This window comes from Cimex lectularius, unplaced genomic scaffold (assembly GCF_000648675.2).
Source record: "Cimex lectularius strain Harlan isolate CLEC.00 unplaced genomic scaffold, Clec_2.1 scaffold43, whole genome shotgun sequence".
Lineage (NCBI taxonomy): Eukaryota > Metazoa > Arthropoda > Insecta > Hemiptera > Cimicidae > Cimex > Cimex lectularius.
Window position 1 is genome coordinate 2,039,180 of NW_019392661.1, and position 23,445 is coordinate 2,062,624.

Here is a 23,445-nt window from a genome sequence, read left to right on the forward strand (position 1 = left end):
CGGCTAAATAAGTCGCTGCTCTTCCACTTGAGCTATTCGTGACTACGATCTACTCGGACACGAACTTACCATCTCAACCCACCTTTCGAATTTGAAAAATGACAAAAAGGAGGGAAAATTCGAAAGGTGAGTTGAGATGGGAAGTTGTTGTCCGAGTGGATCGAGGTCACGGTAGCTCAAGTGGTAGAGCAGTGGCGTATTTAGCCGAAGGTATACTTTACATAAAGATTAATTAATTGAAAAATAATTATTTATATTAGATAAAGATATATAGTGTAGATTGGTAGATATTTCACATAGATAGATACGAACCTAGAGATATACATAATAATTTCCAAATTTGTTTGGACTATGTATAATTGGATGGTAATCCTATCATCTACTTTTATCCTATGATGTGTATAATCCTACAATACTTTTATTGAGTATATATACATAGTCAATTTATCATTAGTTTTGTTTTCAAATTAATCATTCTGATTAAATGGCCTCATTTCTAATGTTCACACATCTTATTATTTTTAAGAATTACATCTGTGTTCATCGTCGTTTTCAAGCAAAAATAGACGAATAGATAGTTCTAAAGGAAACGAGAATCACATCAGAAGGAAACAGGACAAAGAACTTCAGAATTGTCGTCCCTATTCCCAAAAAAAGCTTGAAAATAGATCTGCCGAATTGGCCAACCGTAAGCTGCATTTTAAACAAGAGCCGATACTGATAGATAATGGGACGACAGTTCCATTGATATTCCTTTAGCGGACTGTCGAGCCTTGGATATGATTCTGCCTTTGTACGTGACACGGGTGCGGAAAGGAATACGTTGAAATACTGCTGACTGGCCTTTTCCGCCGCCCAGGGATTGTCCACATTTTATAAAAATGTAAATTTCCTCTCATTTACATCCTTTCTTCCATATGAGATTTGAAAATTCACATCCTTTTAAATTCATATAACGTGAGGCGGTGTATACGATATTTGAAAATTGTTATACTTAGAAAAAAAAATTAAATGTGAAGACATAACTTTTATTTTTTTGTAACAGAAAAACAAAATATAAAAATAAAGAAAGGGATTAAAATATGTAATAATTAACTATGTACAGGCAATTTTAAGTTAAGGGAACGCGGTGGCCGAGTGGTTTGGGTGTCCGACTCGTACGAGGGTTATGGGTTCGAATCACGTTAGACACCATTTTATTCCTTAACCCTTATTAATTGATAATAGTATGAAAATTGATTAAAAAGCGATTTTGCCTTGTCAGCCACGCCCAACGGGTAGTGGCCCTCCTGGGTGTCAGAAATTACATACTTTACTTTAATGCTTTCATCTTAAAAACAATAAAAAATCAACAAACTATATTTGATGAATGAATTTTTACTGTGTTGCCTGGTTTGGAAAATTTAATTACATAAATACTGTTTGGGAAGCAGACAGTAGTAAAAAAAGTTAAACGTTGTTTAGGGAGGACTGAAAGAAGAAATAAAATAGTGAGAGTTGTAAATATAAAGTGAAAAAAAAAGAAGTAAATACATATATAGATAGGTAGAGCTCTGGATGGATATTTAAATAAATAGATAGAGCGAGCGATAGATGGATAGATTTATAGATTTATAAATTGATACATAAATAAATAGAAAGTAAAGTGAAAGAGAGAGGGAGATTGATTGATTGATCGCTTTATTTAACAACGCAGAATTAGGTCTCTTGAACCTTTCTTTCATCCAACCTGGACAATAATTTACAATTTACAATATATATATAAAACAACTTTAAATTGTCTGTTTTACATAAAGTATGGTAGATATCCATTTGCAACATGAATTTTTACATTTATTAGTTTTACTTTTTGGAATTACAATATTTTCTTTATCTTTTTTAGTGCTGTATCTAACAGATCCATTAAAATTAATTATCAATTAAGTTAAACAAATATTGTACAAACATATAGAAAAATTAAATTCTATACACTTTTCCTTTGTACAAACGCAAGTATAAAAAGTTAAGCATATTCTATTTATCTATTAATCATGTTAATAGTACATACATGAGAGATATTCTTTTAGAACTTTTTTATACAAATTTTGAAATTCACATGTTTTTACACAATTGGGAAGTTTGTTATAGAGTTGAATACTTCTTGGAATAAGCGCATTTTGGTATGTTTGTGTTCTGCATAAGGGAAGAGGGAGAGAAAGAGAAAGAGAAAGAGAGAGAGAGAGAGAGAGAGAGAAAGAGAGAGAGAGAGAGAGAGAGAGAGAGAGAGAGAGAGAGAGATACATAGATAGCTAGATAGATTGGTAGAGATAGATAGATAGAGAGAGAGAAAGAAAGAGAGAGATAGATAGATAGATAGATAGATAGATAGAGAGAGAGAAAGAGAGTGAGAGGTAGTGAGGGTGGTAGAGAACATAAATCAAAAACAGTGAGAGTTCGGAAAAAGGAAAACAGAGAGAATCAGTAAAAGACTCGAAATTACTTTGCAGGACGCTAAATAAGAAGAAACAAAGCATGCAATAAAATGTTAAATATATCGTGTTTATAATATAATAATTTATAATATATAAATGTACCGGGGCTGTCAGCGTGATACAAATCTCTCGAAAGGACACGAACAATCTCACAATTCACTAACAGTGCAAACCGGACACGAGAAAAAACAAAGTTGTATGACGGCAATTGCTACACTCACCGGGGGACTTGATGTTTACTTTAGATGTATTAGTGTAGAACTGGTAGAACGAGAAAGAATGAGATATCTCAACACACGAAGCTGACCCGCGGACGTGTACCTCCGAAATAAATCCATTCGAAAATTCCAGTTTCTAAACTGCTTTACATCGCTCACTGCTGAATAAATTAAATTATTAAGAAAATTTGGAAAGTTATACTATAACAACGTTATTCAATGTAATCCATTATTAATTTTCCTGGGAGCTATTTTTAATTTTTTTAATAACACACTTACCACTGGGAAATAAGTGCAATCATTGTTGTTACAAATTAACTGTAAATTTTATAGTTTTTTAAAAATATTTTTAATTAAAGTGTGACATTGGTTGGACGCAAAAACGGTTTTGGGCTATGTGAAATCCTCTTTAATATTTTTAAAGGATAATACAGCAAGTCATCCAATCCTTCAAACCTAAAGCTCTTTACTATGTCACAAACCTCACTATCCAAAACGATCTCAGCATTCCTTTTGACAACGAAGTGATCCTTTACCGTTCCAGTCTGTAAATCCATATAGAAATTATATGTTAATAGTGTTTTGAACGTATGCCTAACATTTTTGTGGTTGTCTTGTACTTTTAGTTTCTTGTGCTATTTTATGTTGTGTGAATTCCATACCAACTTTTTTCTATGTACAGAACCATGTATTTGATTCCGATAAATTGGAAGAAGTATTTTTAGTTTGAAAGGAAAGGACGTATATCGAGATTGGGTTGCATTTATTTTTATTGATCAATTACGAATCTACGATTCTTATGTAACGAGGTGGTCTTGTAGGCCTAGAATTGCTAGGGCACAATCGATGTTTGCAGTGAGGAATAATTAACCTAGGATGGTTTTTGACCTTAAATTCTTCAAATTCACTAATTTCGTGGCCCGCTTGACCAATTAATATATTACAATTAATTAAGGTTTTTAGTTGAGATAAAAAAGTCAATGGCACGAGCGGGATTCGAACCTACGATCTTCGGTTAGATACGTCGCTGCTCTACCACTTGACCTATCGTGACCTCGATCTACTCGGACACCAACTTCCCAACTCAACCGCACCTTTTGAATTTTCCCTCCTTTTTGCCATTTTTCAAAAGGTGCGGTTGAGATGGGAAGTTGGTGTCCGAGTAGATCGAAGTCACGATAGGTCAAGTGGTAGAGCAGCGGCGTATCTAACCGAAGATCGTTTTTTCATAATTGTAGTGAAAACTATTTCTAATACAATTAATAAAGATTTTTAGTTGAGATAAAACAGTCAATGTCACGAGCGGGATTCGAACCCACGATCTACTCGGACACTAACTTCCCATCTCAACCGCACCTTTTGAATTTTTCTTCCTTTTTGCCATTTTTCAAATGTCGTGTAATCGAATTGGATTCTCGACGACAAATGGAATGGCCACGGAGAGCTTTAGTGAAGTGTACTTCATTTTAAATCATTAAATTCACTAATTTCGTGGTCCGCTTGACCAATTAATATAGCCGAAGATCGTGGGTTCGAGTCCCGCTCGCGCCATTGACTAAAAACCTTAATTAACTTAAATTCTTCTTTTCCTTTCCTCCAAACACTAACACATATCCTATCTCAGGCAGAAATATTAAATTTACTCTCATGTAAGGAAAGGAGAAGCAACCGTTTTTATATTTTAAGAATTTTTTATTTGAAAGACGCATTGCAGTACCAAAGAGAAGTTTAATTTTTTAGTTGTAGGAAACCCACAGACCTTTGTTATAAAACAGTTTATTAAAAATTTCTTTCATTCTATGGTGAACTTCGTTGGGCTTTTCCAATGCAATAAATAAATATTGTTTTTTTTTTATAAAAATAGAAAATATAAAAGATGTTAGTGAGTCAATGGTCAAAGAAAGATGGTGTCTTGGGAGGAGTCTTTTGCTCAATAAACTTTTGACAACAGACAGCAAAGTTGGTTTAGCTATTATTGCCTTTCACTGCGAAGCAATTCTTTAAAAGCCTTTTCTCTCAGAAGGGTTTTCGTTCCAGGCTTTATTTTGCGGCATCTCTCCGACTGAACTCTCAAGTTGAACGAGAAGCCTTTAAATCCCACGTTCTCGAGGTTCTTCTTTTTACAAAAAGATTTGGTGGAAGGCGGCCGTCGAACAAAAGACCGGGTCTCGCCGAATTCAGAACAAAACCCATGGGACCTGGTCTCTCGCCGAAGTTTAATGCTTTCATAAAAATTATACAACTCTTAATGACAGCGTAATAATTTTTTATAGTTGAAAAGCGACCCGTGTCTATTTAAGACAGGAGATCAAAGGCTCACCTCTAATCCTATGCTTATAGCGGTGTTTTTATGATAATATTTACTTTCTTTACTTACCCGCCGCATAACGCGAAGTGAAAACGACGAGGTCTTCATTTTGTTTTAATCTCCTTTCACGAACGTCTTTGAGAGAAAACCTGAAAACAAACATTTCAAAATTTAATGCCTTCCTTTATATTACATTTTCAAAAATAATAACGGTTAAAATATCAAAATATTTAGGCTATTAATGCAACTATATCGTATGTTGTGATATTCAGATAAAACAAACATACGCGAACGCCCTTTCAAAATCCAGACCGTTTTTGTCAACATCAATCTTTATCATTTCTACGTCATGCCATGTTAAAAATATTTATATTTTATGACATTACGAGTGAGCAAAATAAAAATGTATTCAAAAAAATTTCTCAAACGTTCGATTTTATTTCCATTGCGTGCAGTTTATAAAATAATAAACCTCTCCAACGTTTCTAATATATTAGTTGACTTTCAAAGTTTTTGTAATCTTCGAAAAATGGAGGCATGTAGAAAGTGAAAAATTTAACGTAAAAAATTATTTTTTGATTTTTACCAAATACGTACCGTATTCAAGGATTTAAATTTTTTTCAATTTAGTCTTCTTTGCTACGTTGCTAGGCCATAAATTATACTATGGCTAGCTCAAAAAAAAATAAATTAAAAAAAAATAAAAAAATAAAAAGTACGTTAAATTTTAAACAATTCTATGGTCCACCACCAATTATGCAAACATTTAAAACCTCTAAATTAAACACAATGGCATAACTCGACCGTTATTGAATAAATTACATCGAGAGATATAAAGTAAAACGTTTAAAGTATTTTTATTCATCCTTATTTTTTTCATTTTTGTTGGCTTAAAATATAAACGCTGTTCACAGGCCACATTTCACACTCCATTTTTCCAAGGTTTGCCACAACATTGAATTTGGATTTAATCCAGAGAAGTTACGAATTTTTAAGTGAACCACTAGAGATCGGGAAGAAAAATATTACCACCGGCTAATCGAGACCAAAAATTTATTAATATTTAGCAGTTTTTCGGGTTTAAAACGAATCTGAATTTTTTTAAACCAAATTTTTTAAAATCTATTTTACTCGAAGTGTCTTTTGATTTTTGTATACATACATTACATACACGGTAACATTAAAGTTTTTGATTAGGATGTCACTACCTAGCCGGTAGTCTTAGTATTTCATTTTTTGGTGAACATTTCCATCTGTGTTTATTCTGTTTCGATAGCTTGACTAGTGCAAAAGTTCAACAAAAGAAAAGTAATGGAGTATTTATCTCTCACCTTGGATTAGGTGAAACTAGATAGGCAGTTCATTTTATGGCATTGGCAAGATCAAGAATTAAGTTTGACAAACAATATTGTTTTATTAGAATAATATGCCAGGTGTTTATCCCGTTTTGAAACTGCATGATATATGATCGTATGAGCTGTATATTTATGAATTGTTTGAGGATGTTTTGACTAATATTTCCCTTTCGGAATTTATCTCAACATCTGAAGATGTTGTCTTCAAAATTAAGCTACGTGCTAATAGAAATGAGACTTTGCTGATTTAATCCAGCTTCACACAAAATCAATCGATTTTTTTTAAAGATAATAAGTCGTAAGTTTTTTTCCTGATCAACTAAAAAATCAACCTCTTTCCGGCTTCACCGGTGATCGCTTCCGTTGGTACCAGCCTCCCACTGCCCGACTTCGCGCGCACCTCAGGTCCATTTGTAGTATACTTGCCACTTGCCAGGGTCCGTCTCTGTCAGTTGGTATGCTAAACTGCGGAATTGCCGGAGGAGAAGCTAAAAAGCATTAATCCTAAATTCTACACTGACAAGGGCTACGTGGAATCTCCGATTGTAACGAATTTTTTAATTTTTACCTTTCTTGTACAAGGTCGAAAAATATGAGACACGTGTAGTTAGTTCTTGACAATGGGTTCTAGGAGGCGAAAAATTAAAAATTTAAAAAAGGTATTTAATTAAATTTTTCGAAATGTGTTTTTTTTCTACCTTTGTAGTGCACGTATTTCAACGTTATTATAATAATTATTTGGAGAACGTGAGATGCGGCCTGGTGTGACGTAGATTTAAAAATGTGTGGTGATTAGTGACCGTTAATCGATATTTATTTAGAAATCGTGAGATGGGGTCTGGTGTGCCGTAGGTTTCAGAAAAACATTTTCTTTATCGTGCCAACGTTTCGATCTTTATTGAGATCATCTTCAGATTCAGATTTCATTTCAGATCTGAAGATGATCTCAATAAAGATCGAAACGTTGGCATGATAAAGAAAATGTTTTTCTGAAACCTACATCACACCAGACCGCATCTCACGATTTCTAAAAAAAAAAAAAAAAAAGTAGTAAGTAGGTTTAAAAAGACATTTTCTTTATCGTGCCAACGTTTCGATCTTTATTGAGATCATCTTCAGGGCCTGGGATTTATAAACATTGTTTAAATTATAACTTTATTATAATACCAGTCGATTTGTATTTGTTACGTAGAATAACATAATAATATGATTGATTATATTGAATTGTATGGATATAATCTTTATGTAAGGTATTGACTGAGATAAAAAATTCAGCGACATGAGCGGGATTCGAACCCACGAACTTCGGCTAAATGCGCCGCTGCTCTATCACTTGAGCTATCGTGACTTTGATCCGCTCGGACACCAACGTCCCATCGCAACCCAACCTTTCGATCCAATACCTTACATAAAGATTAATTAATTGAAAGACGTTATTTGGTCAATCGCACCACGAAATCTGATAAGTTGTATGGATGCACAATAATTTGCAAAAGCCAAAATTCAGTGTGACTATAGTAGGCAAAAAAATTAAACTTATCAAACATGAATAGGAATATTGCTAATTTTGTAGTATTTACATTCCCCAACATTTTCATTTTATTGTTATTATTTATTAGCAATTATTATGTTTTTACTGAAGGAAAATTTAATTAATGGATTTTGAAAAATAAAGTAAAACGTTTTAATTACATAATTTGTTTTATTGGAAAGAATAATATTTTTAAACATTTAATACCGTGTATAATGTCCTCTGTTCGCTTTGTGTAGAAAACCTCTGTGCACTTGTTAGGCATACTGTTAATATTGTTGTCACTAATTTCATAAGGAATTTTACTCCATAGATGTTGTAACGCTCACTCTGTTCTTGCAGGTCAACTGGTTGTCGATGGTGTTCGAAAAGGTTTCTCTGCAACGTCCCCAGCTTATGCTCAATAAGATTGAGATCTGGAGACAATGGTGAAAGGGGGAGATGGGAAATTCACAGGTTTTCTAAACATTGATGAATACCTCTGTCTCTATGAGGTCTGGCATTGCCATCCGAAAATCGAAAATCCAAACCAACAAAATCCCTGGTTTGAAAGATGTATTCCTAGACTATTTCTTGGACATAACGGATTGCGTGAGATTGCCTTCAACAATCATGCCAATAACAGGTGTCCAGTTTGTCCTCCAATTTAAATCCCAGACTAGAGATTACACCGCCACCTCCAATTTCACTGAAGGGATCAGGAACTGGGCGATTGTACGCATCCCCGTTCTCGGTAGACTCTTCGGCGCCTGCTATCACTATACAGAAAGAAACACGGGTCATCGTAAACATAACAACCTTCCAATTGGTGTTTTCTTCAATGCGCTCGCGGCACCACAACCTCCTGAGTTGCTGCAGGTCATCTGAAAGGGGCATAGGATGTGAGTTCAACTTCACACAAACGACTCCGAATCGTTTGAGTCGATAAAGGCCTTGCAAAAACATCTTGCACTTATTTAGAATCTGGCGGGCACTACGGAAAGGGTTTCATTTTGCAGCAATGTCAATATTTATGTCCTCCTACCAGAATCCACTACTGGGCACTTCCAGTCTCTCTGAATTGGGCTAAATCCCATGAGACCACACTCTGAGGAATGCCAACTGCTTCTGCGATATCTACTGGCCGGTGACCTGGAGCGAGTGAGAATGAGTATCACAATAATATTGCGAACATCTGACTCAAGAAAAGACAAGAAAAGATGTTTGTTTACAAAATGAGTAATCATGTTTACTACTCTTAAGTAAATTCTTTTTTAAAAATGAAGATTAACATTTGTTTGTTTTTGGTTTGAATTTTCTATTTGGTGTTATCCAATTAACAATATATCAGTTGGAGGAATATATCAGTTAATTTAATTAAAATTATTAGAATAAGATACAAATATCCCTATTCATTTTTGAGCAGTTTATTTTTGGAAAAACTAATTCGGATGCCTTTTGAACACCCTGCCAAACCAGTACACAAATTTTCATGGCAATAAAAAAATATAATTTTTTTAGGCTGGAATCAGTGCTAACTTTTATCCATCCTTCCTTTAAATTACTTTTGGTTTTTATTTCAATTCAACTTTATTACCGCCGATGTACAGCAGAATGAAATATGTCATACTGATCTCTTTGAACGGTAGTTTTTAATCACCACGTGTTGTTTTCAACTATCCGGATTTTAAGGATTAAATGCTCATCATCAAGTGGAAGGAGTTACAACATGTCTCTCGACATGAGTTGTAAGGAAATTAAATTATTAAATTAATTAAATATAATATTAATTAAATTAGTTAACATTAAATTAATTGTAAGTAATATTAAAATGGTTTTAAATTGGTGATTAATTTTTGTACCTGCATATGAATCATATTAATTAACTCTCGACACGACACGCAAGAACGGCACAATTACACAGAAGACAAACACTTTGAGCCCTGAAGATGATGTCAATAAAGATCGAAACGTTGGCACGATAAAGAAAATGTTTTTTTGAAACCTACATCACTCCAGACTGCATCTCTGCAGATTTCTAAAGACATATTAATTAATATATTTTTTGTTTAATTTTAATTTTAATTTATTGTTAATTTAGCTCGTTCTCCTTACAATCCAGACCGTTTTTATCAACATCCATGAGTAGAACCACCTTTTATAAACGTGAATTATATCCACCTCATCTTTATCATTTGTACGTCTTACTATGTTAAAAATATTTATATTTTATGTCATTACAAGTGAGAAAAATAAAAATGTATTCAACAAAATTTCTCAAACGTTCGATTTTATATCCATTGCGTGCAGTTCATAAAATAATAAACCTCTCCAATGTTTCTAATAGATTAGTTGACTTTCAAATCTTTTGTAATTTTCTAAAAATGGAGGCATGTAGAAAGTGAAAAATTACTTTTTGATTTTTAACAGGGATTTAATTTCCCCAATAAATGTTAATAAGCTGAGATATTCCTTAAAAGAAAAACAAATTGTTAATGAATGACGTAAAGTAAAATTTTAAAAAGTGTTGATGAAATATATCTTGCAGATAAAACTGAAATAATTTGCATTAATCATTTGTTGTCTAGGAGGTCGTATTGAGAGGAAGGCTTTTCAGAGTGGACCGACGGTAAACTACGTCAAAAGAATAGTCCTAAATGGGAATGTCTAATGTCAAGTCCTTTTTTGCAATTTCAACAGTGTGATTTGTAGAAATTGTAGTGCTGAAGACGGTATTCTAGTTTTTTTCCTGGAGAATAGACCTGCTTAATTTTCTTCTTTTCCACTATTTTTTCTGTTATCTCCGTTATTTCTGCCTGAACGTCTCTTGGTCGTTATCTATTCTCTAGACTAAATCGTACTCTATTCCTTGTTTTTTATATGCATTTCCTAGGATATCATTATAAATTATAAAAAAATCTGAAAAAGTCTTTATTTTCCCCCTTCAAATATTCAAGTAGTAAGGAACAAAACACATGCATAAAACCCTTCCCCTAATCACATTTATAAGCCGCACTTGACATAAAAAATGAATTTGAGAAAGAAAACTTTTTCTTAGAAATTAACAAAAGGGGATCCTAGGATACGTGTCTGGGCAATCGAGAACAAGGGTTGAAGTTTATCGACGTCGGAAAGGCGGAGATGACACGACTTGGCATTGCTTACCCTCTTTCTTCTCAAGTACATAAGACTGGGAATTGTTAGCTTAGGCAAGGATCTTTCCTTTATAACGAATGCGCCCTGTTCGGACCCTTCTCACACAGAAGCGCTGCTAGAATCCCTCTTTTTCAATCACCAAAAGCTATTGGTAAAATAAACAAAATATTCTGTGGTGAAATTGTTTGTTATTTCTAGACCGATTTTGCCCTCGGTTGTTTATAATAACCCAAGATGATGAAAACAGCTGGCCCTTTTGAAGATATTTATCAAAATTGTAGGTATGCGGTTACGAAGAGTGCTTGATACTTAAAGAATAGTTTATGAATAGCTATGATTATTTGCAGATCTTGAGGTGCGGTCTGGTGTGACGTTGGCTTTAAAAAACATTTTCTTTATCGTGCCAACGTTTCGATCTTCATTGAGATCATCTTCAGGGCTCAAAGTATTTGTTTTCCGTGTAGATGTGTCATAGATGTCAAAGATCGAAACGCTGGCACGATAAAGAAAATGCTTTTCTAAAACCTACGTCACACCAGACCGCATCTCACGATCTCCGAATATTCATTGACTGACGGTCACTAAACACCACACATTTTGTATTATTATAAATGGAAACTCGGACTGTTATTTAGATGTTTAATTGTTATGATTTAAATTCACTAATTTCGTGGTCCGCTAGATCAATTAATATATTACAATTAATTAAGGTTTTTAGTTGAGATAAAAAAGTCAATGGCACGAGCGGGATTCGAAAAATGGCAAAAAGGAGGGAAAATTCGAAAGGTGGGGTTGAGATTGGAAGTTAGTGCCCGAGTGGATCGAGGTCACGATAGCTCAAGTGGTAGAGCAGCGCGTATCTAGCCGACGATCGTGGGTTCGAATCCCGCTCGTGCCACTTTTTTATCTCAACTAAAAACCTTAATTAATTGTTATGATTTAAGTTACAAAATTGAATAAGCGAATAGTTGTTTAGATAGATTTGTTGTAATGATGAAACTACTTTTTTAAATAGTGAAACATGATGTAAACAACACAGTGAACATCGAATGCTACAATAATTGGTTTTTCAGTCACACGATCTTAGTGCAAAGGGGTAGATTAGAAGTGCTTTCCAAATTCATTTTATTGAATATTCCAACTACCCACAATTGTTCATAAGAATCCACTGTGAGCCATAGTAAAAAAAGATAACACACAAAATAATTAAAGTGGAGACCCTACTAATTTACGGCCCTGCAAAAGAAGCTTGACAATCTTTTTCAATTTGCTCTTGTATATAACTTTGTTTTTCTAAATAAAAACTCTCATTATTATTTTTATGACTTAAATTTATTATTTATTAGATGTGAAATAATACGTCAAATGTTATTCATAAATGTGTGGAGTTTAGTGACCGTTACCCAATGATTATTTGGAGATCGTGAGGTGGGGACTGGTGTGACGTAGATTTTAGAAAAACATTTTTTTTATCATGCCAACGTTTCGATCTTTATTGCGATCATCTTCATGGCCAACGTATATATTTGTAAAACAGCCATATCTCACTGGCACTCTCTACACGACTCACAAGAATGACCCCTAGCTCCCTAAATAATCAAGTCTGAATAGACCTGGTATTGAAAGTTTGACGATTCAAAGGTTTCTTTTAAATTCTGAAATAATACATGAATTTTTTCCAACCTGTAAAATGCAGTTTATTGTTTTTCTACCATTAAATGTTGTGACTATGTTTGGTTCTTTTTATATGAAGCTCAAGATTGTTTTTACAAAATATTTATCTATTAATAATTAATAGCCTACGGTATTGTTTCCTGGGGGGTACTAATAAATGCTGTCCTAATTAGGGTTAAGAAATAATTAAGGAAAGGAAAGTCAAATTGTTGAAGAATTACATGTATTATGTATGTATTACATCTATTATATATATAAAATCATAACATCACCCAAAACATTATAACATATAAAACAATCATCACATTTCACGCATCAAACATTTCTACAGAGTCTATTTCTTCAAAAATTTGGCTTTCCTTCCCCTAATTATCCCCGTCTATATAAACCTGAAAGGATGAACAGGCCGAACCATTACCCATTGTCGGCTCCTTTCAACTCAAAGAAGCAGACTTCTCATATAAAAATGTCTTTCTATCCCGACTTCCCTCCCCACCCCTTTAAAATCCAACGTATATAAACATAAAACATCAATATCCCACTGGCACTCTCAACACGGCACACAAGAATGACACATCTACATAGAAAACAAACAATTTGGGTGAGTACAAATACTTAGAATAAATGCTGAACCGGCACACGGGCACTACTGGGTCTGTCTTCACTCGCGGGTTTTTTGTTTGAGTTATTCAAACGCGTTTCGGCATTACGCCATCTTCAGTGAAAAACATCGGACAGTCTGGAAGGAAACTAAGAGATCGATTCAAAGAACATCTTAGATCCTTCAGAGACAATGACGACAGACCCAGTAGTGCCCGTGTGCCGGTTCAACATGAGTTCGCCAACTCGCAGACCAAACCCCATCATCTACTACTTAGAATAAATCTAAAATTTCAAGCATCGTATAAATTCATTTTTTAGTTTTCTTTTCCACATCCTACATGTATTTGTAAAATTTAAACAATATTTATAAATCCCAGGCCCTGAGGATGATCTCAATAAAGATCATAACGTTGGCACGGTAAAGAAAAGCTTTTTCTAAAACCTACGTCACACCATCTCACGATCTCCGTATAATTATAATACAAAGATATTTTTACTATTTCTACGTAAATATTAATAACCCTACTGCAGATTTTCCGCAGCACTCTTGTTTTAAAATTATGAGGTTTGAATGGTGATGAACATTGAGTTTGATCCTTTGCGAACGTTTTGGTTTATTGCCATTTCCAGTGTCCTTTAACCAAAATTATTATAAAAATTGAAAATAACGTAAAGTGCGATCCCACAAGCTCAAACCACCTATCTAAAATGATCAGAAGCGAAAACTACAATGTCCCCCTTTTTGAAAACTTGCAAAACTTGGCATTTAAAATTACTTATAAACACGATCCGTAAAATTTATTTTATAAATATCACGAATAAAAACTTTTATGAACGGAGTTATTAAGATCAATTTACTTTGCGTTAGCTCAATATGTTATATGATAGGGAGTAGTAACATAGGAAGACATGGAAGGGATGCAATGAGGATTGTATTCGAGCTGGGCAGTCGGGCAGTCCTCCCGGACGAATACGCCGTTAGCTAAGTCGTCCATTCCGCCATACCCTTACAGAACTCAGAACGATGTACGCTGGTTTTCGCGCCGTATTCACAGAAGGGTCTAAGACCGGCGAAGGTGTGGTATGTGCCGTGTATCGCGAGGGTGAGTCCACTTCGTGGTCGCTCCCGCGCACTATAGCGTTTACAAGGCAGGATCGAATGCGATTTGAGACGCGCATGGGAAGATTCTAGACGATGGTGCCTCTGCCTACCTAATTAATATTGACTCACTTACGCGGTTACTGCTGTTCGTGACAAGTTTTCAGTCAACCTTCTTGCAATGCTTTTGTTGGAGAGATACCACGAACTGGAGCATCTCGGCAAAACGGTAGTTGTACCCTCGACACTATTTCCGGAGAATAACGAAAAGGCTGACGAAGCTGCTAACCATCATGCAAAAAAAAAATTAAAAGAAGGTGGAAAGGTCAATGGGCCCGGTTGGCAGAGAGGCTGTCACGTATCAAGACGAAGGCCTCTCATAGGATCTGACTCGTAGAAGGTCATCCTCACTCAATTAAGGATAGGCCATGCGAGATTGATCCGGGTACACTTACTTTTGGAGCATATGCAGGGAAAGGTTGCTCGATGTGTCCTACCTATTAGAAGGGTGAAACTCCATGGCACATAAGGAGAGCGCGTGCAATGCTGTCTAGATGCAACCCGACATCCATCTCCAGCAATCAAAAATTAAACCCAACGTATCTAAATTGTGTAGGATAAAACAACCTCACTCTTCCAATTAATCATTAATGTTCAAATGTACTTTGGAATTTGGCTCGAGTTTTACCTACGTATTGATTCCTTTCTGTCCAATTTGATTTTTGTGTTCCGGATTTTGTAAATAAAGTTAAGTATGACAACCTAACGTTCGTTTTGATGATATCCCCTACATTACCCAATTCATATGGATTGGCTAGTTCATAAAACTTTAATTTACTACATCCTATATCTAATTTTAAATACTTCAATGAGAGGGGTCCGCCCTAGAATAGCCCTTCGAAAGGGGCCCATTGGCTAAAAGGTTTAAACCGTTGAATTTTCTTTCCTGAATATTAATTAACGTCTAAATTAACATGAATCGCATCAAACTATTTTGATAAAATCAAAAAAACCGACCATTTGAACAAATTGTTATAGTCAAACAATTAATAATAAAAATGAATGTCTTTAGACCGCCTGAGGTGTTGGCCGTTTTATTTTTATTACTATTCTTTATTATAAGAGTTCAAATCTCTAAGTGAGGGTATTAATTGCATCGAAAATCTATCTTCCATGATGGTGCCTCTGTAACTGTTTTGTGAACCATGATGACGGAGGTATACTGTAAAAAACCTCTTATCGGTGGTGTCAATTTTCCATTATAGATATAATAACAATAATCAACCACTATTATTTAATTTGATAGCGAAAAAAATAGAATAAAAACATTTTTAGTTCAAGAGAACTTGTACGTTACTAACAATATTTAACCCTAACTATTTTCACTGTCTTATTGTGAAATGACGTAATAATAATAAATAAAACCAGTTTAGTTTAATTATTTAACTATTTATTTCTTAACAGCGTACTAATAAATTGAGAGTAAATTTCTCATATTTTTTCACATTTTATCATTTTTTGTAGAGCAAGATGTGTTGTTTTTTATGATATTGTTATTTATTTGTGTTCTCATTCAACTTTTGTTTAATTAGATAAATCGATAGTCAAGAATAAGTGCATCTAGTAAAAAGAAAAATTAAACTTTTGTCATTTTCCATAATTGAAAATGTTAATGTTTACAACTTCATGATAGAAGTACTGAATAATGTTAAATAACTGGAACTTGTAGTATTGACTTGTCGAAATACGTGTTTCATAACTAACGTGCGAGCTACTTGTAATACTCCAATATTCCAGACTGTCGTAAATCTTGTTAATAAAGTGACTAGGTTGTGAACTTTACAAAAGATCTATTTCTAAATTGTACAACGAGTAAAAGAAAAGTTATAAAGTTTGTTGTGATTTATACGCAAAAATGAACGAGTATATTGTTTATAATTGAACGTTCGTATTATAAATATTAAAAAACTGACAATCGAAGAATAAATCAACCTGGAGGCGTAAAATTGAAAGCTGAAATAAATTCATAAATGACAATGTATGAAAATTGGTGCAAATATTGATATTTAGCGTTGTATTTTCAGGCTATTCTAAATTGTATGGAATATTTTTCGAATAAACTGATTTATTGGATACCAATAAAAGAGAAATTAGATTTAGCAAACATAAATTTTATTGTAAACGTTTAAATAAATAATGAATAAAAAACGAATCCGTTTTATTCACTGTGAGGTTTCCACGACCTTAGAAAGTTCAAAATCATCTTTTTTTTGGAAACCAATTTATAAATTCCATCGCATTTCTATCATCGTAAAAACTTCGAATAACAAGGTTTTTGAATACTGAATTTACATATTTATAAAGGTTTTTTTAAATTTATTTATTTATTTTTTTTTAAGACATGAAAATTTAAGGCCAGTTGAAATTTTATCCAACCATCAGTAAGTCAATAAGTTAGAGATCAGGGAAGTGGTCAAAGCAAGTAAGCTTTGTAACTTATGCCAAGCTTTATTGACAACTTCATCAAGGCTCTACAAGTAATTACAAAGTTTATAATTAATAATAAGTAACACAATAGTTATCAGATAACAATGGATAACTTACTCGTCACAATATTAAAAGTGAAGTATTACAATGATAACAGTAGATACAAAACCTATTTGTTTTGATGACCACATCCTTGATCCCCAACTTACTGGTGATATCCTGACGGTCGATTCATCCTTCGTTTGTTTATCCGACCATGCTTGAATGAACAGAATTATTGAAAATTAATAAAATAACAAAGCGTCTGTTAAGCGTCGTAATATTTACCGATATCCGGACTTTTAAAAGCAGATAGAAGTAAAACGTTTATGATTTTTTGTTCAAGAAGGAATTTGGCGGGCGAATATCCTGTTTTTTTTTCTAAGCAGCTCGATGGATTTCAATTTTATACACATTTTTGGTTAAAAACGTTTGTTCGTTCGTCTTAAGCATTAACCCGTAAAACTTAATTTTCACAAGCTAATTCAGTTGTTCGAAGAGAAAAATTTTGCCATAATGCGGTACCAATATCTCAAAATCTATTTGGTCTATTTCAACCATAATCGTTTTAATTTTTCTTAGTATATTACGATTTATTAAGACGTGGTTTTTAGAAATAATGAATCGATAATTTTTTGAGCATAAACCCAAAGTTGTGACAAAGTTTTACAGCTGTATAAAGAAAAGAATATTTGCCAGCTACAATGTTTTGAATATGATGAAGGGCTTTGGAGAAACCTGTACTAAGATAGGTGAAAATTCAATTTTTTAGAAAAAGCGATTTTCTGACCGAGCTCGAATTTTCCCCTTGCCGCTCAATTTAAATAAATTTAAATTTAAAAATGCATTTTTCTTTGCCGAAAAAACTTCCCTTACCTCCTTAAAACGAGGAGGATGAGTAAAAGAAGAGAAATACGTTGTATAAAGTGGTGAGATTTATTCCAATGGTCAAACCATAAACAAGGGACGTTCTGAAGCATTAATTTTTTCTGTAAAATCTTTTAAAAATTTGGTCAAACTTTTACTATCGGGAAAATTTCAAAAAACAAAATTGTGGAATATTTAATTATCACAATACGATCATAAGTTACGTATCGAGATCGTGCGTTTTGTCTCGCTTTTTTAATTGAAGGCACGTCAATGTCAGGCCGATTTGTAATTGTACAGGGCACTTTTTAAATATTTTGGTATATTGAAATTTAATAAAAGATAAGCCATTCTTTTTTTTATTAAATTAATATTTTTCGTTAAATAATTGTTATTGTTTGTCATAAACAGTGAATTCTCTAAATCGTCACTTGAATTATTTAATTTTTTTGTAAACTGTACAGTATGTATAGATTTTTACATGTTTTCCAGTGTAAAAACTTTAAAAAATAATATATAATAAGATTTTTTATTATATAATACGAACAATATGATTCTACGTTACGTATAATCACGATCTGGCGTTTGAGAAAAAAAATCCGTTTATTTTATAATTATTTTAATTCTATTCGCTAGTGTGAAATAGGAAACAATAGTAAGTATTTCCACTCAAAATTTCGCATTTCAATTAAAAAAAAACAACAACATTTAACAAGTATAGAAAAACATCGAAACACACAAAGGAAAAGCGTTTTGGAAATGATAAAAAGTGAAGCAGATTTGTCAAATTTTATTAAACGTCGAAAAGGTTTGGGGGATGGGTCTGGGTGACGAATGGTAAGGCGGTGTGCCGAAGGGCCGTCTACTCACGTGAAGGTCTGTCCTGAGGAAAGCCCTGGCGACGACTGGGGCTGGAAGAGGAGCAACATGTGCCTCCAGGGTAGCCATGGCGACGGCCGCGCCCAAACCCGCCCTACACCCTGCAGCAAGACAAAAATCACTACCCAAGGAGCAACGGATCGAACCATCCAAAATTGATTCGATTAAGCTCATATTTTGTGGCCCAAATTACAAAAAAATCCAAATTCCTGGGTCCTATGGATTGGCTATCCATTCCGGAGAAAATGACATAAAGACTTTCGATTTTGGGAGTTCCAGATTTATAAAAATCGAACATAACAACATAACATGCTGCTACGTTCTTTCAACCATAATTGCCCCCGGATAGACGTCCGAAATTTTACACGAAATACTGTCTCACTTCTTCTGTTAGCCCTCTTTCTCTATCGATTTATCTCTTATTCTTCATCTCTTTGTAATATATAAGTAAATACATTATATACAAATAGATGTATACTGTTTTGAAAGTTTATCGACCTGCAGCAAATTAAGTTTATGGTTTTAATATGACCTCTAAAGAAGATCTGATCACCCAAACTTAAATATATGTAAAATTTTATGGTACCTTTTGCTTTTGTAAAGAAGTAGTCGTGAGATTTGTTCGGAAAATTTTCAATAATAAATGAACAATGCTCTTTTACAGACAATCTCTCATTTCCTCAAACTCATACATTTTCTCTCTCTCTCTCTCTCTCTCTATCGCTTCCTACCACTCATTTTCTCTCTCTTTATCCATGTATCTCCTTTCTGTGTTTATCTTCCTATCGCTCTATATATCTCCTTTATCCACCTACACTTTCTATTTCTCAATCTTTCATCCCTCCGTCTAATCCCTTCCTCTCCCTCTTCTTTCGCTTATTTATTTTTGTTTTTCTTTTACAACTCCGCTTATCGTCACTCTCTCTCTTTCGTTTTCATTCTCTCTCTCTCTTTCTTTCCCTCCCTCTCAGTTTTCCATACTCCCTTTTGTTGTGTTTTCTTTATTTCCTTCTTTCTCGATCTCTATCGCTATCTATCTATTTCTCTCTCACTCTCACTCTCTCTCTCTCTCACTCACTCTTCTTTTATCTATGTAACTCCTTTCCGTGTTTATCTTCCTATTGCCTATCTACCTTCTTTTATCATTTTTCTTGTTTTTCTTTTTTTATTTCTCCCTTTTACTTTCTACTGTACACATCCAATTTCTATTTCTCAATCTTTCACACTACGTCTAACCCCTTCCTCTCTCTTTCCTTTCTATTATTTATTTTTTATTATTTCTCCACCACAGTTACCCTGCAGTGGAGGAATATATTCGACATGCTTCCTGTTTGACTGCCTGTTCTTTATCCTACTTTATATACATTTTGTAAAATAATTATATCAGTATAACAATATCACTTTTTAAAAGTTTACAAGTGTAACTAAATATAATTAAAGTTTTTTGAAAAAGTCCATGCGCAAGATGAATTGGAAAAATGTCTGAAAATGTTCCTGTTGTTTTTCGTTTTGTTGCCAATGTTTACCTCGTGAAACGATTTCCCTAATCACTTTGGCTCTTAAGTGATCTTGTTTTCCACAGACGTCAATCAGCTGACTCCAGGACTGAGCAACTTGATCATCGCAAGGACATGGGCAGTTTATAATCCTAAATCGGTGTAAGTAATCTCTATTGCAGCCATGACCTGGGTCAGTTTAAAATGCATTCCCATATCAATTTGACGTCTATTGTCTATGGTTGTCTAAGAATAATTTTGTTTGTTTTCCATTTGACATTTTTCTCCACTCTTCTTGCAATTTTAACTGGATAATTTTTCTGTTTAAATTTATAAGATAACACATGGATGGATGTTTCGAATAGGATGTTTCCAAATTTTCATTCCGCGCGGCTTCCTTCGCTAACCTGTCTGCCTCTTCATCTCTTTGGTTTCCCACATGAGCTCTTATCCATTTCAGGCGTATTTTCCATCCCCTATTATTTAGATCTCGTAGAGATTTCCAAATGTTTTCAACTAATTCATTATGATTTTTGTGGTCTTTTATTTTGTTTATAGTCACCTGACTGCCAGTTCATTTCTCTTGCTTCCTTTGTCCGAGATTTCATCCGTTCCATTGCCGTGCTCACTGCGAGAACCTCTCCTTGATTATTCAAGAACCAGCCGACCATGTGGATTTCGACTGTGTGGTTGCTGGTTCTGCAGTTCTTGTCATAAATCGCTGTAGCACATCTAACACATCCGTGTATATCGCCCAATTACATTCCCCATCACTTACTTCAACTTCACTTATTTGTACTGCATTCCCAGGATGCATTCTTTCTTTTAACGATATAGCTTCTCCATATCTGTCATATCTTGGGCATAACATCAATTTTGGTTTGGCTCGAGTTGTGAAGAAGATATCTTCCCTCGCTTTTATCACTAAGTCATTGGGTGGATACCCCGCTAGGACGCATGCTGCTTCAAATGAAATGATCCTTTAACAATTCTGATCAACATCTTTCGTTGGACGCTCCTCAATTTCTGAACTTTATTTTTGTTACGATGTTTTCTTATATTTCGACCTCAACAGTTAATCTTATGATTTTTCCTTCTTGAAGGTGGGATAATAGGTCATCTCAAAAAACCACAACCAGTTTTGATCCACAATGTTTCGGATTTATTTTAATCCTTCATCAGGTTTAGTGTAGTCAGGTTCAAAATATTAAAACTTTGTTTCTAGTCTGAATAAGTACCACACTTGCTCTTTTTTTAAATAACCTGTTATAAAATATTAATGACTGACGACCACTTTTTTAACCATTGCGTTAACTCACCTGAGGAAGGATTAAAATAAATCCGAAACGTTGTGGATAAAAACTGGTTGTGGTTTTTTGAGATGACCTATTATCCCACCTTCAAGAAGGAAAAATCATAATGTTTATTTTTGTTGGTAAGAGCTGCGTACTTTAGAATCGGCAAATTGCTCCATTAAGATTATTTCCATAGCGTCATATCCCAATCCTCAATGGACTTTCGCAGATCTACTTAAAATGTTGATAAGCTAAGCCGATTTATCGCATATGTTCTTGATCTGATTGTCCCACGTCATTTTGCGTTCGAAGATTATTAATAAATGTGTGGTGATTAGTGGCCGTTAATCGATAATTATTCAGAAATCGTGAGATGCGGTCTGGTGTGATGTAGGTTTAAACAATGTTTGTAAATCCCAGGCCCTGATGATGATCTCAATAAAGATCGAAACGTTGGTACGATAAAGAAAATGTTTTCTGAAACCTACATCACACGAGACCGCATCTCACGATTTCTGAATAATTATTTCAAAACACTTCTTTATAGGCAACCCTGTTAATATCTGTAATTATCTTAAATTTCTCTTCCAGGTAACATGAAGATACTGTGACTTCTCTGGATTGATGATTTTGTTTATTTATTTTTGTTTTTTTCTTACCTCTCCGCTCACAATCTCTCCTCTCTCTCGTGCGCCCACACACACACGCTCGCGCATAGACACAGACACACACACAAACACACACACACACACGCACGCGCGCGCACACACACACACACAACTCGTTCAACTACAAAGCAGAAAAGAATGTCGTTAAAATTTGTTTTTGATGTTGATTGTTTTCATTTTAATTTGAAGAAGTGAGTCGTCCATTAAATTAAATACAAGGGAAGGCCTGAGTAAGCGGCCAAATGAATTTAAAAAAACTTGTACAATAACATTTAGTAATATCACTTGTACAAGTGAACAAACAACAAGTAAAGTATGTATTAAAAAATCTGAGATCAAACATTTTTCCGGTGATTTAACGTTTTAGCGGTTATAAGTTATAACATTTAACTTGTGCTACAATTACCCCAGTTCTCCGAAATTTATCACAATGTTTACTGTTTTAAATTACATAGTCAATTTAAAAATTGCCCGATTTTTAGAATTTCAAAATTGAACAGGAGATATCGGTGATGAGGAATGCGTTCTGGTGATCATATTTTAGTTGTTTTCAATTTCAAGTCCGAGTGGGAATGTCAAGCCAATATTTATCCATAACCATCGCCCCATATTTTCAGACAAGTTAAACCGTAGTTAATTGGAAGGTTGTAGCTGCGGCAAGTTTACGCAGCAGTTAGCATTGTTTGAAGAGGCAGTGAATTGGAGACCGCACACCTCGCCATGACTAGATGAGGGAGTCCCACAATTCAGTTTTGCTTAACGACTGAATAGCACTTTATGGCCAACGAGGATATTTAAAACTTTTAAAAGTCTATTGTTTCGTATTGTCGAAAAAGCAAACATTTTAATAAAACCATTTGTTATTCGAGAAGGACATTTAGGTCTTGGGGAACTTGGCAACTAGTTAAAGTGGGAAGACATCGATGTTTTTGTTTTATTATTTTCATTAATGGCTACTGTGTAAAAAGCCATCCGTTCTCAATCCTCAGTGGTTTGCGTTTGTTCCTGTATGTACAAAAATAAAGATGGATAAAAATTTGGCGATGCAGTGTGATGCATTTTTGCGCTGGACTATAGAGGTGATAATGGTAGCTAAATGAATAAATTAAAGTTCATGAGCAAACCTTAACATCAACAATTTACGCTAGTGCAGAACCTACACAAGAAGTCGGTTACTCGTCTTCATAAATCTCCGAAAATGCATTAATAATTTATCATGAAAAATGATTATGCTGGAGCAACATTTAGCATGGAATTTTAAATCGCAAAAATAGGACGTTTTGGCTGTTAATTCTAAAAGTTTTAGCGTATAGCTACTAT

At 34.1% G+C, this 23,445-nt stretch overlaps 1 protein-coding gene across 2 annotated transcripts in view; it reads right to left on the bottom strand.

Moving 5' to 3' along the window:
- LOC106662559 (calmodulin-A-like) overlaps nucleotides 1-5,146 on the bottom strand; it is a 212,965-nt gene extending 207,819 nt beyond the window's left edge. For both annotated transcript variants that reach the window (XM_014386741.2, XM_024224917.1), the window contains exon 1: nucleotides 5,067-5,146. In XM_014386741.2, the coding sequence (XP_014242227.1) occupies nucleotides 5,067-5,105 (39 nt within the window). In that variant the 5' untranslated portion in view covers nucleotides 5,106-5,146. The remainder of the gene's footprint in view (nucleotides 1-5,066) is intronic.
- Nucleotides 5,147-23,445: the final 18,299 nt, after the last annotated feature.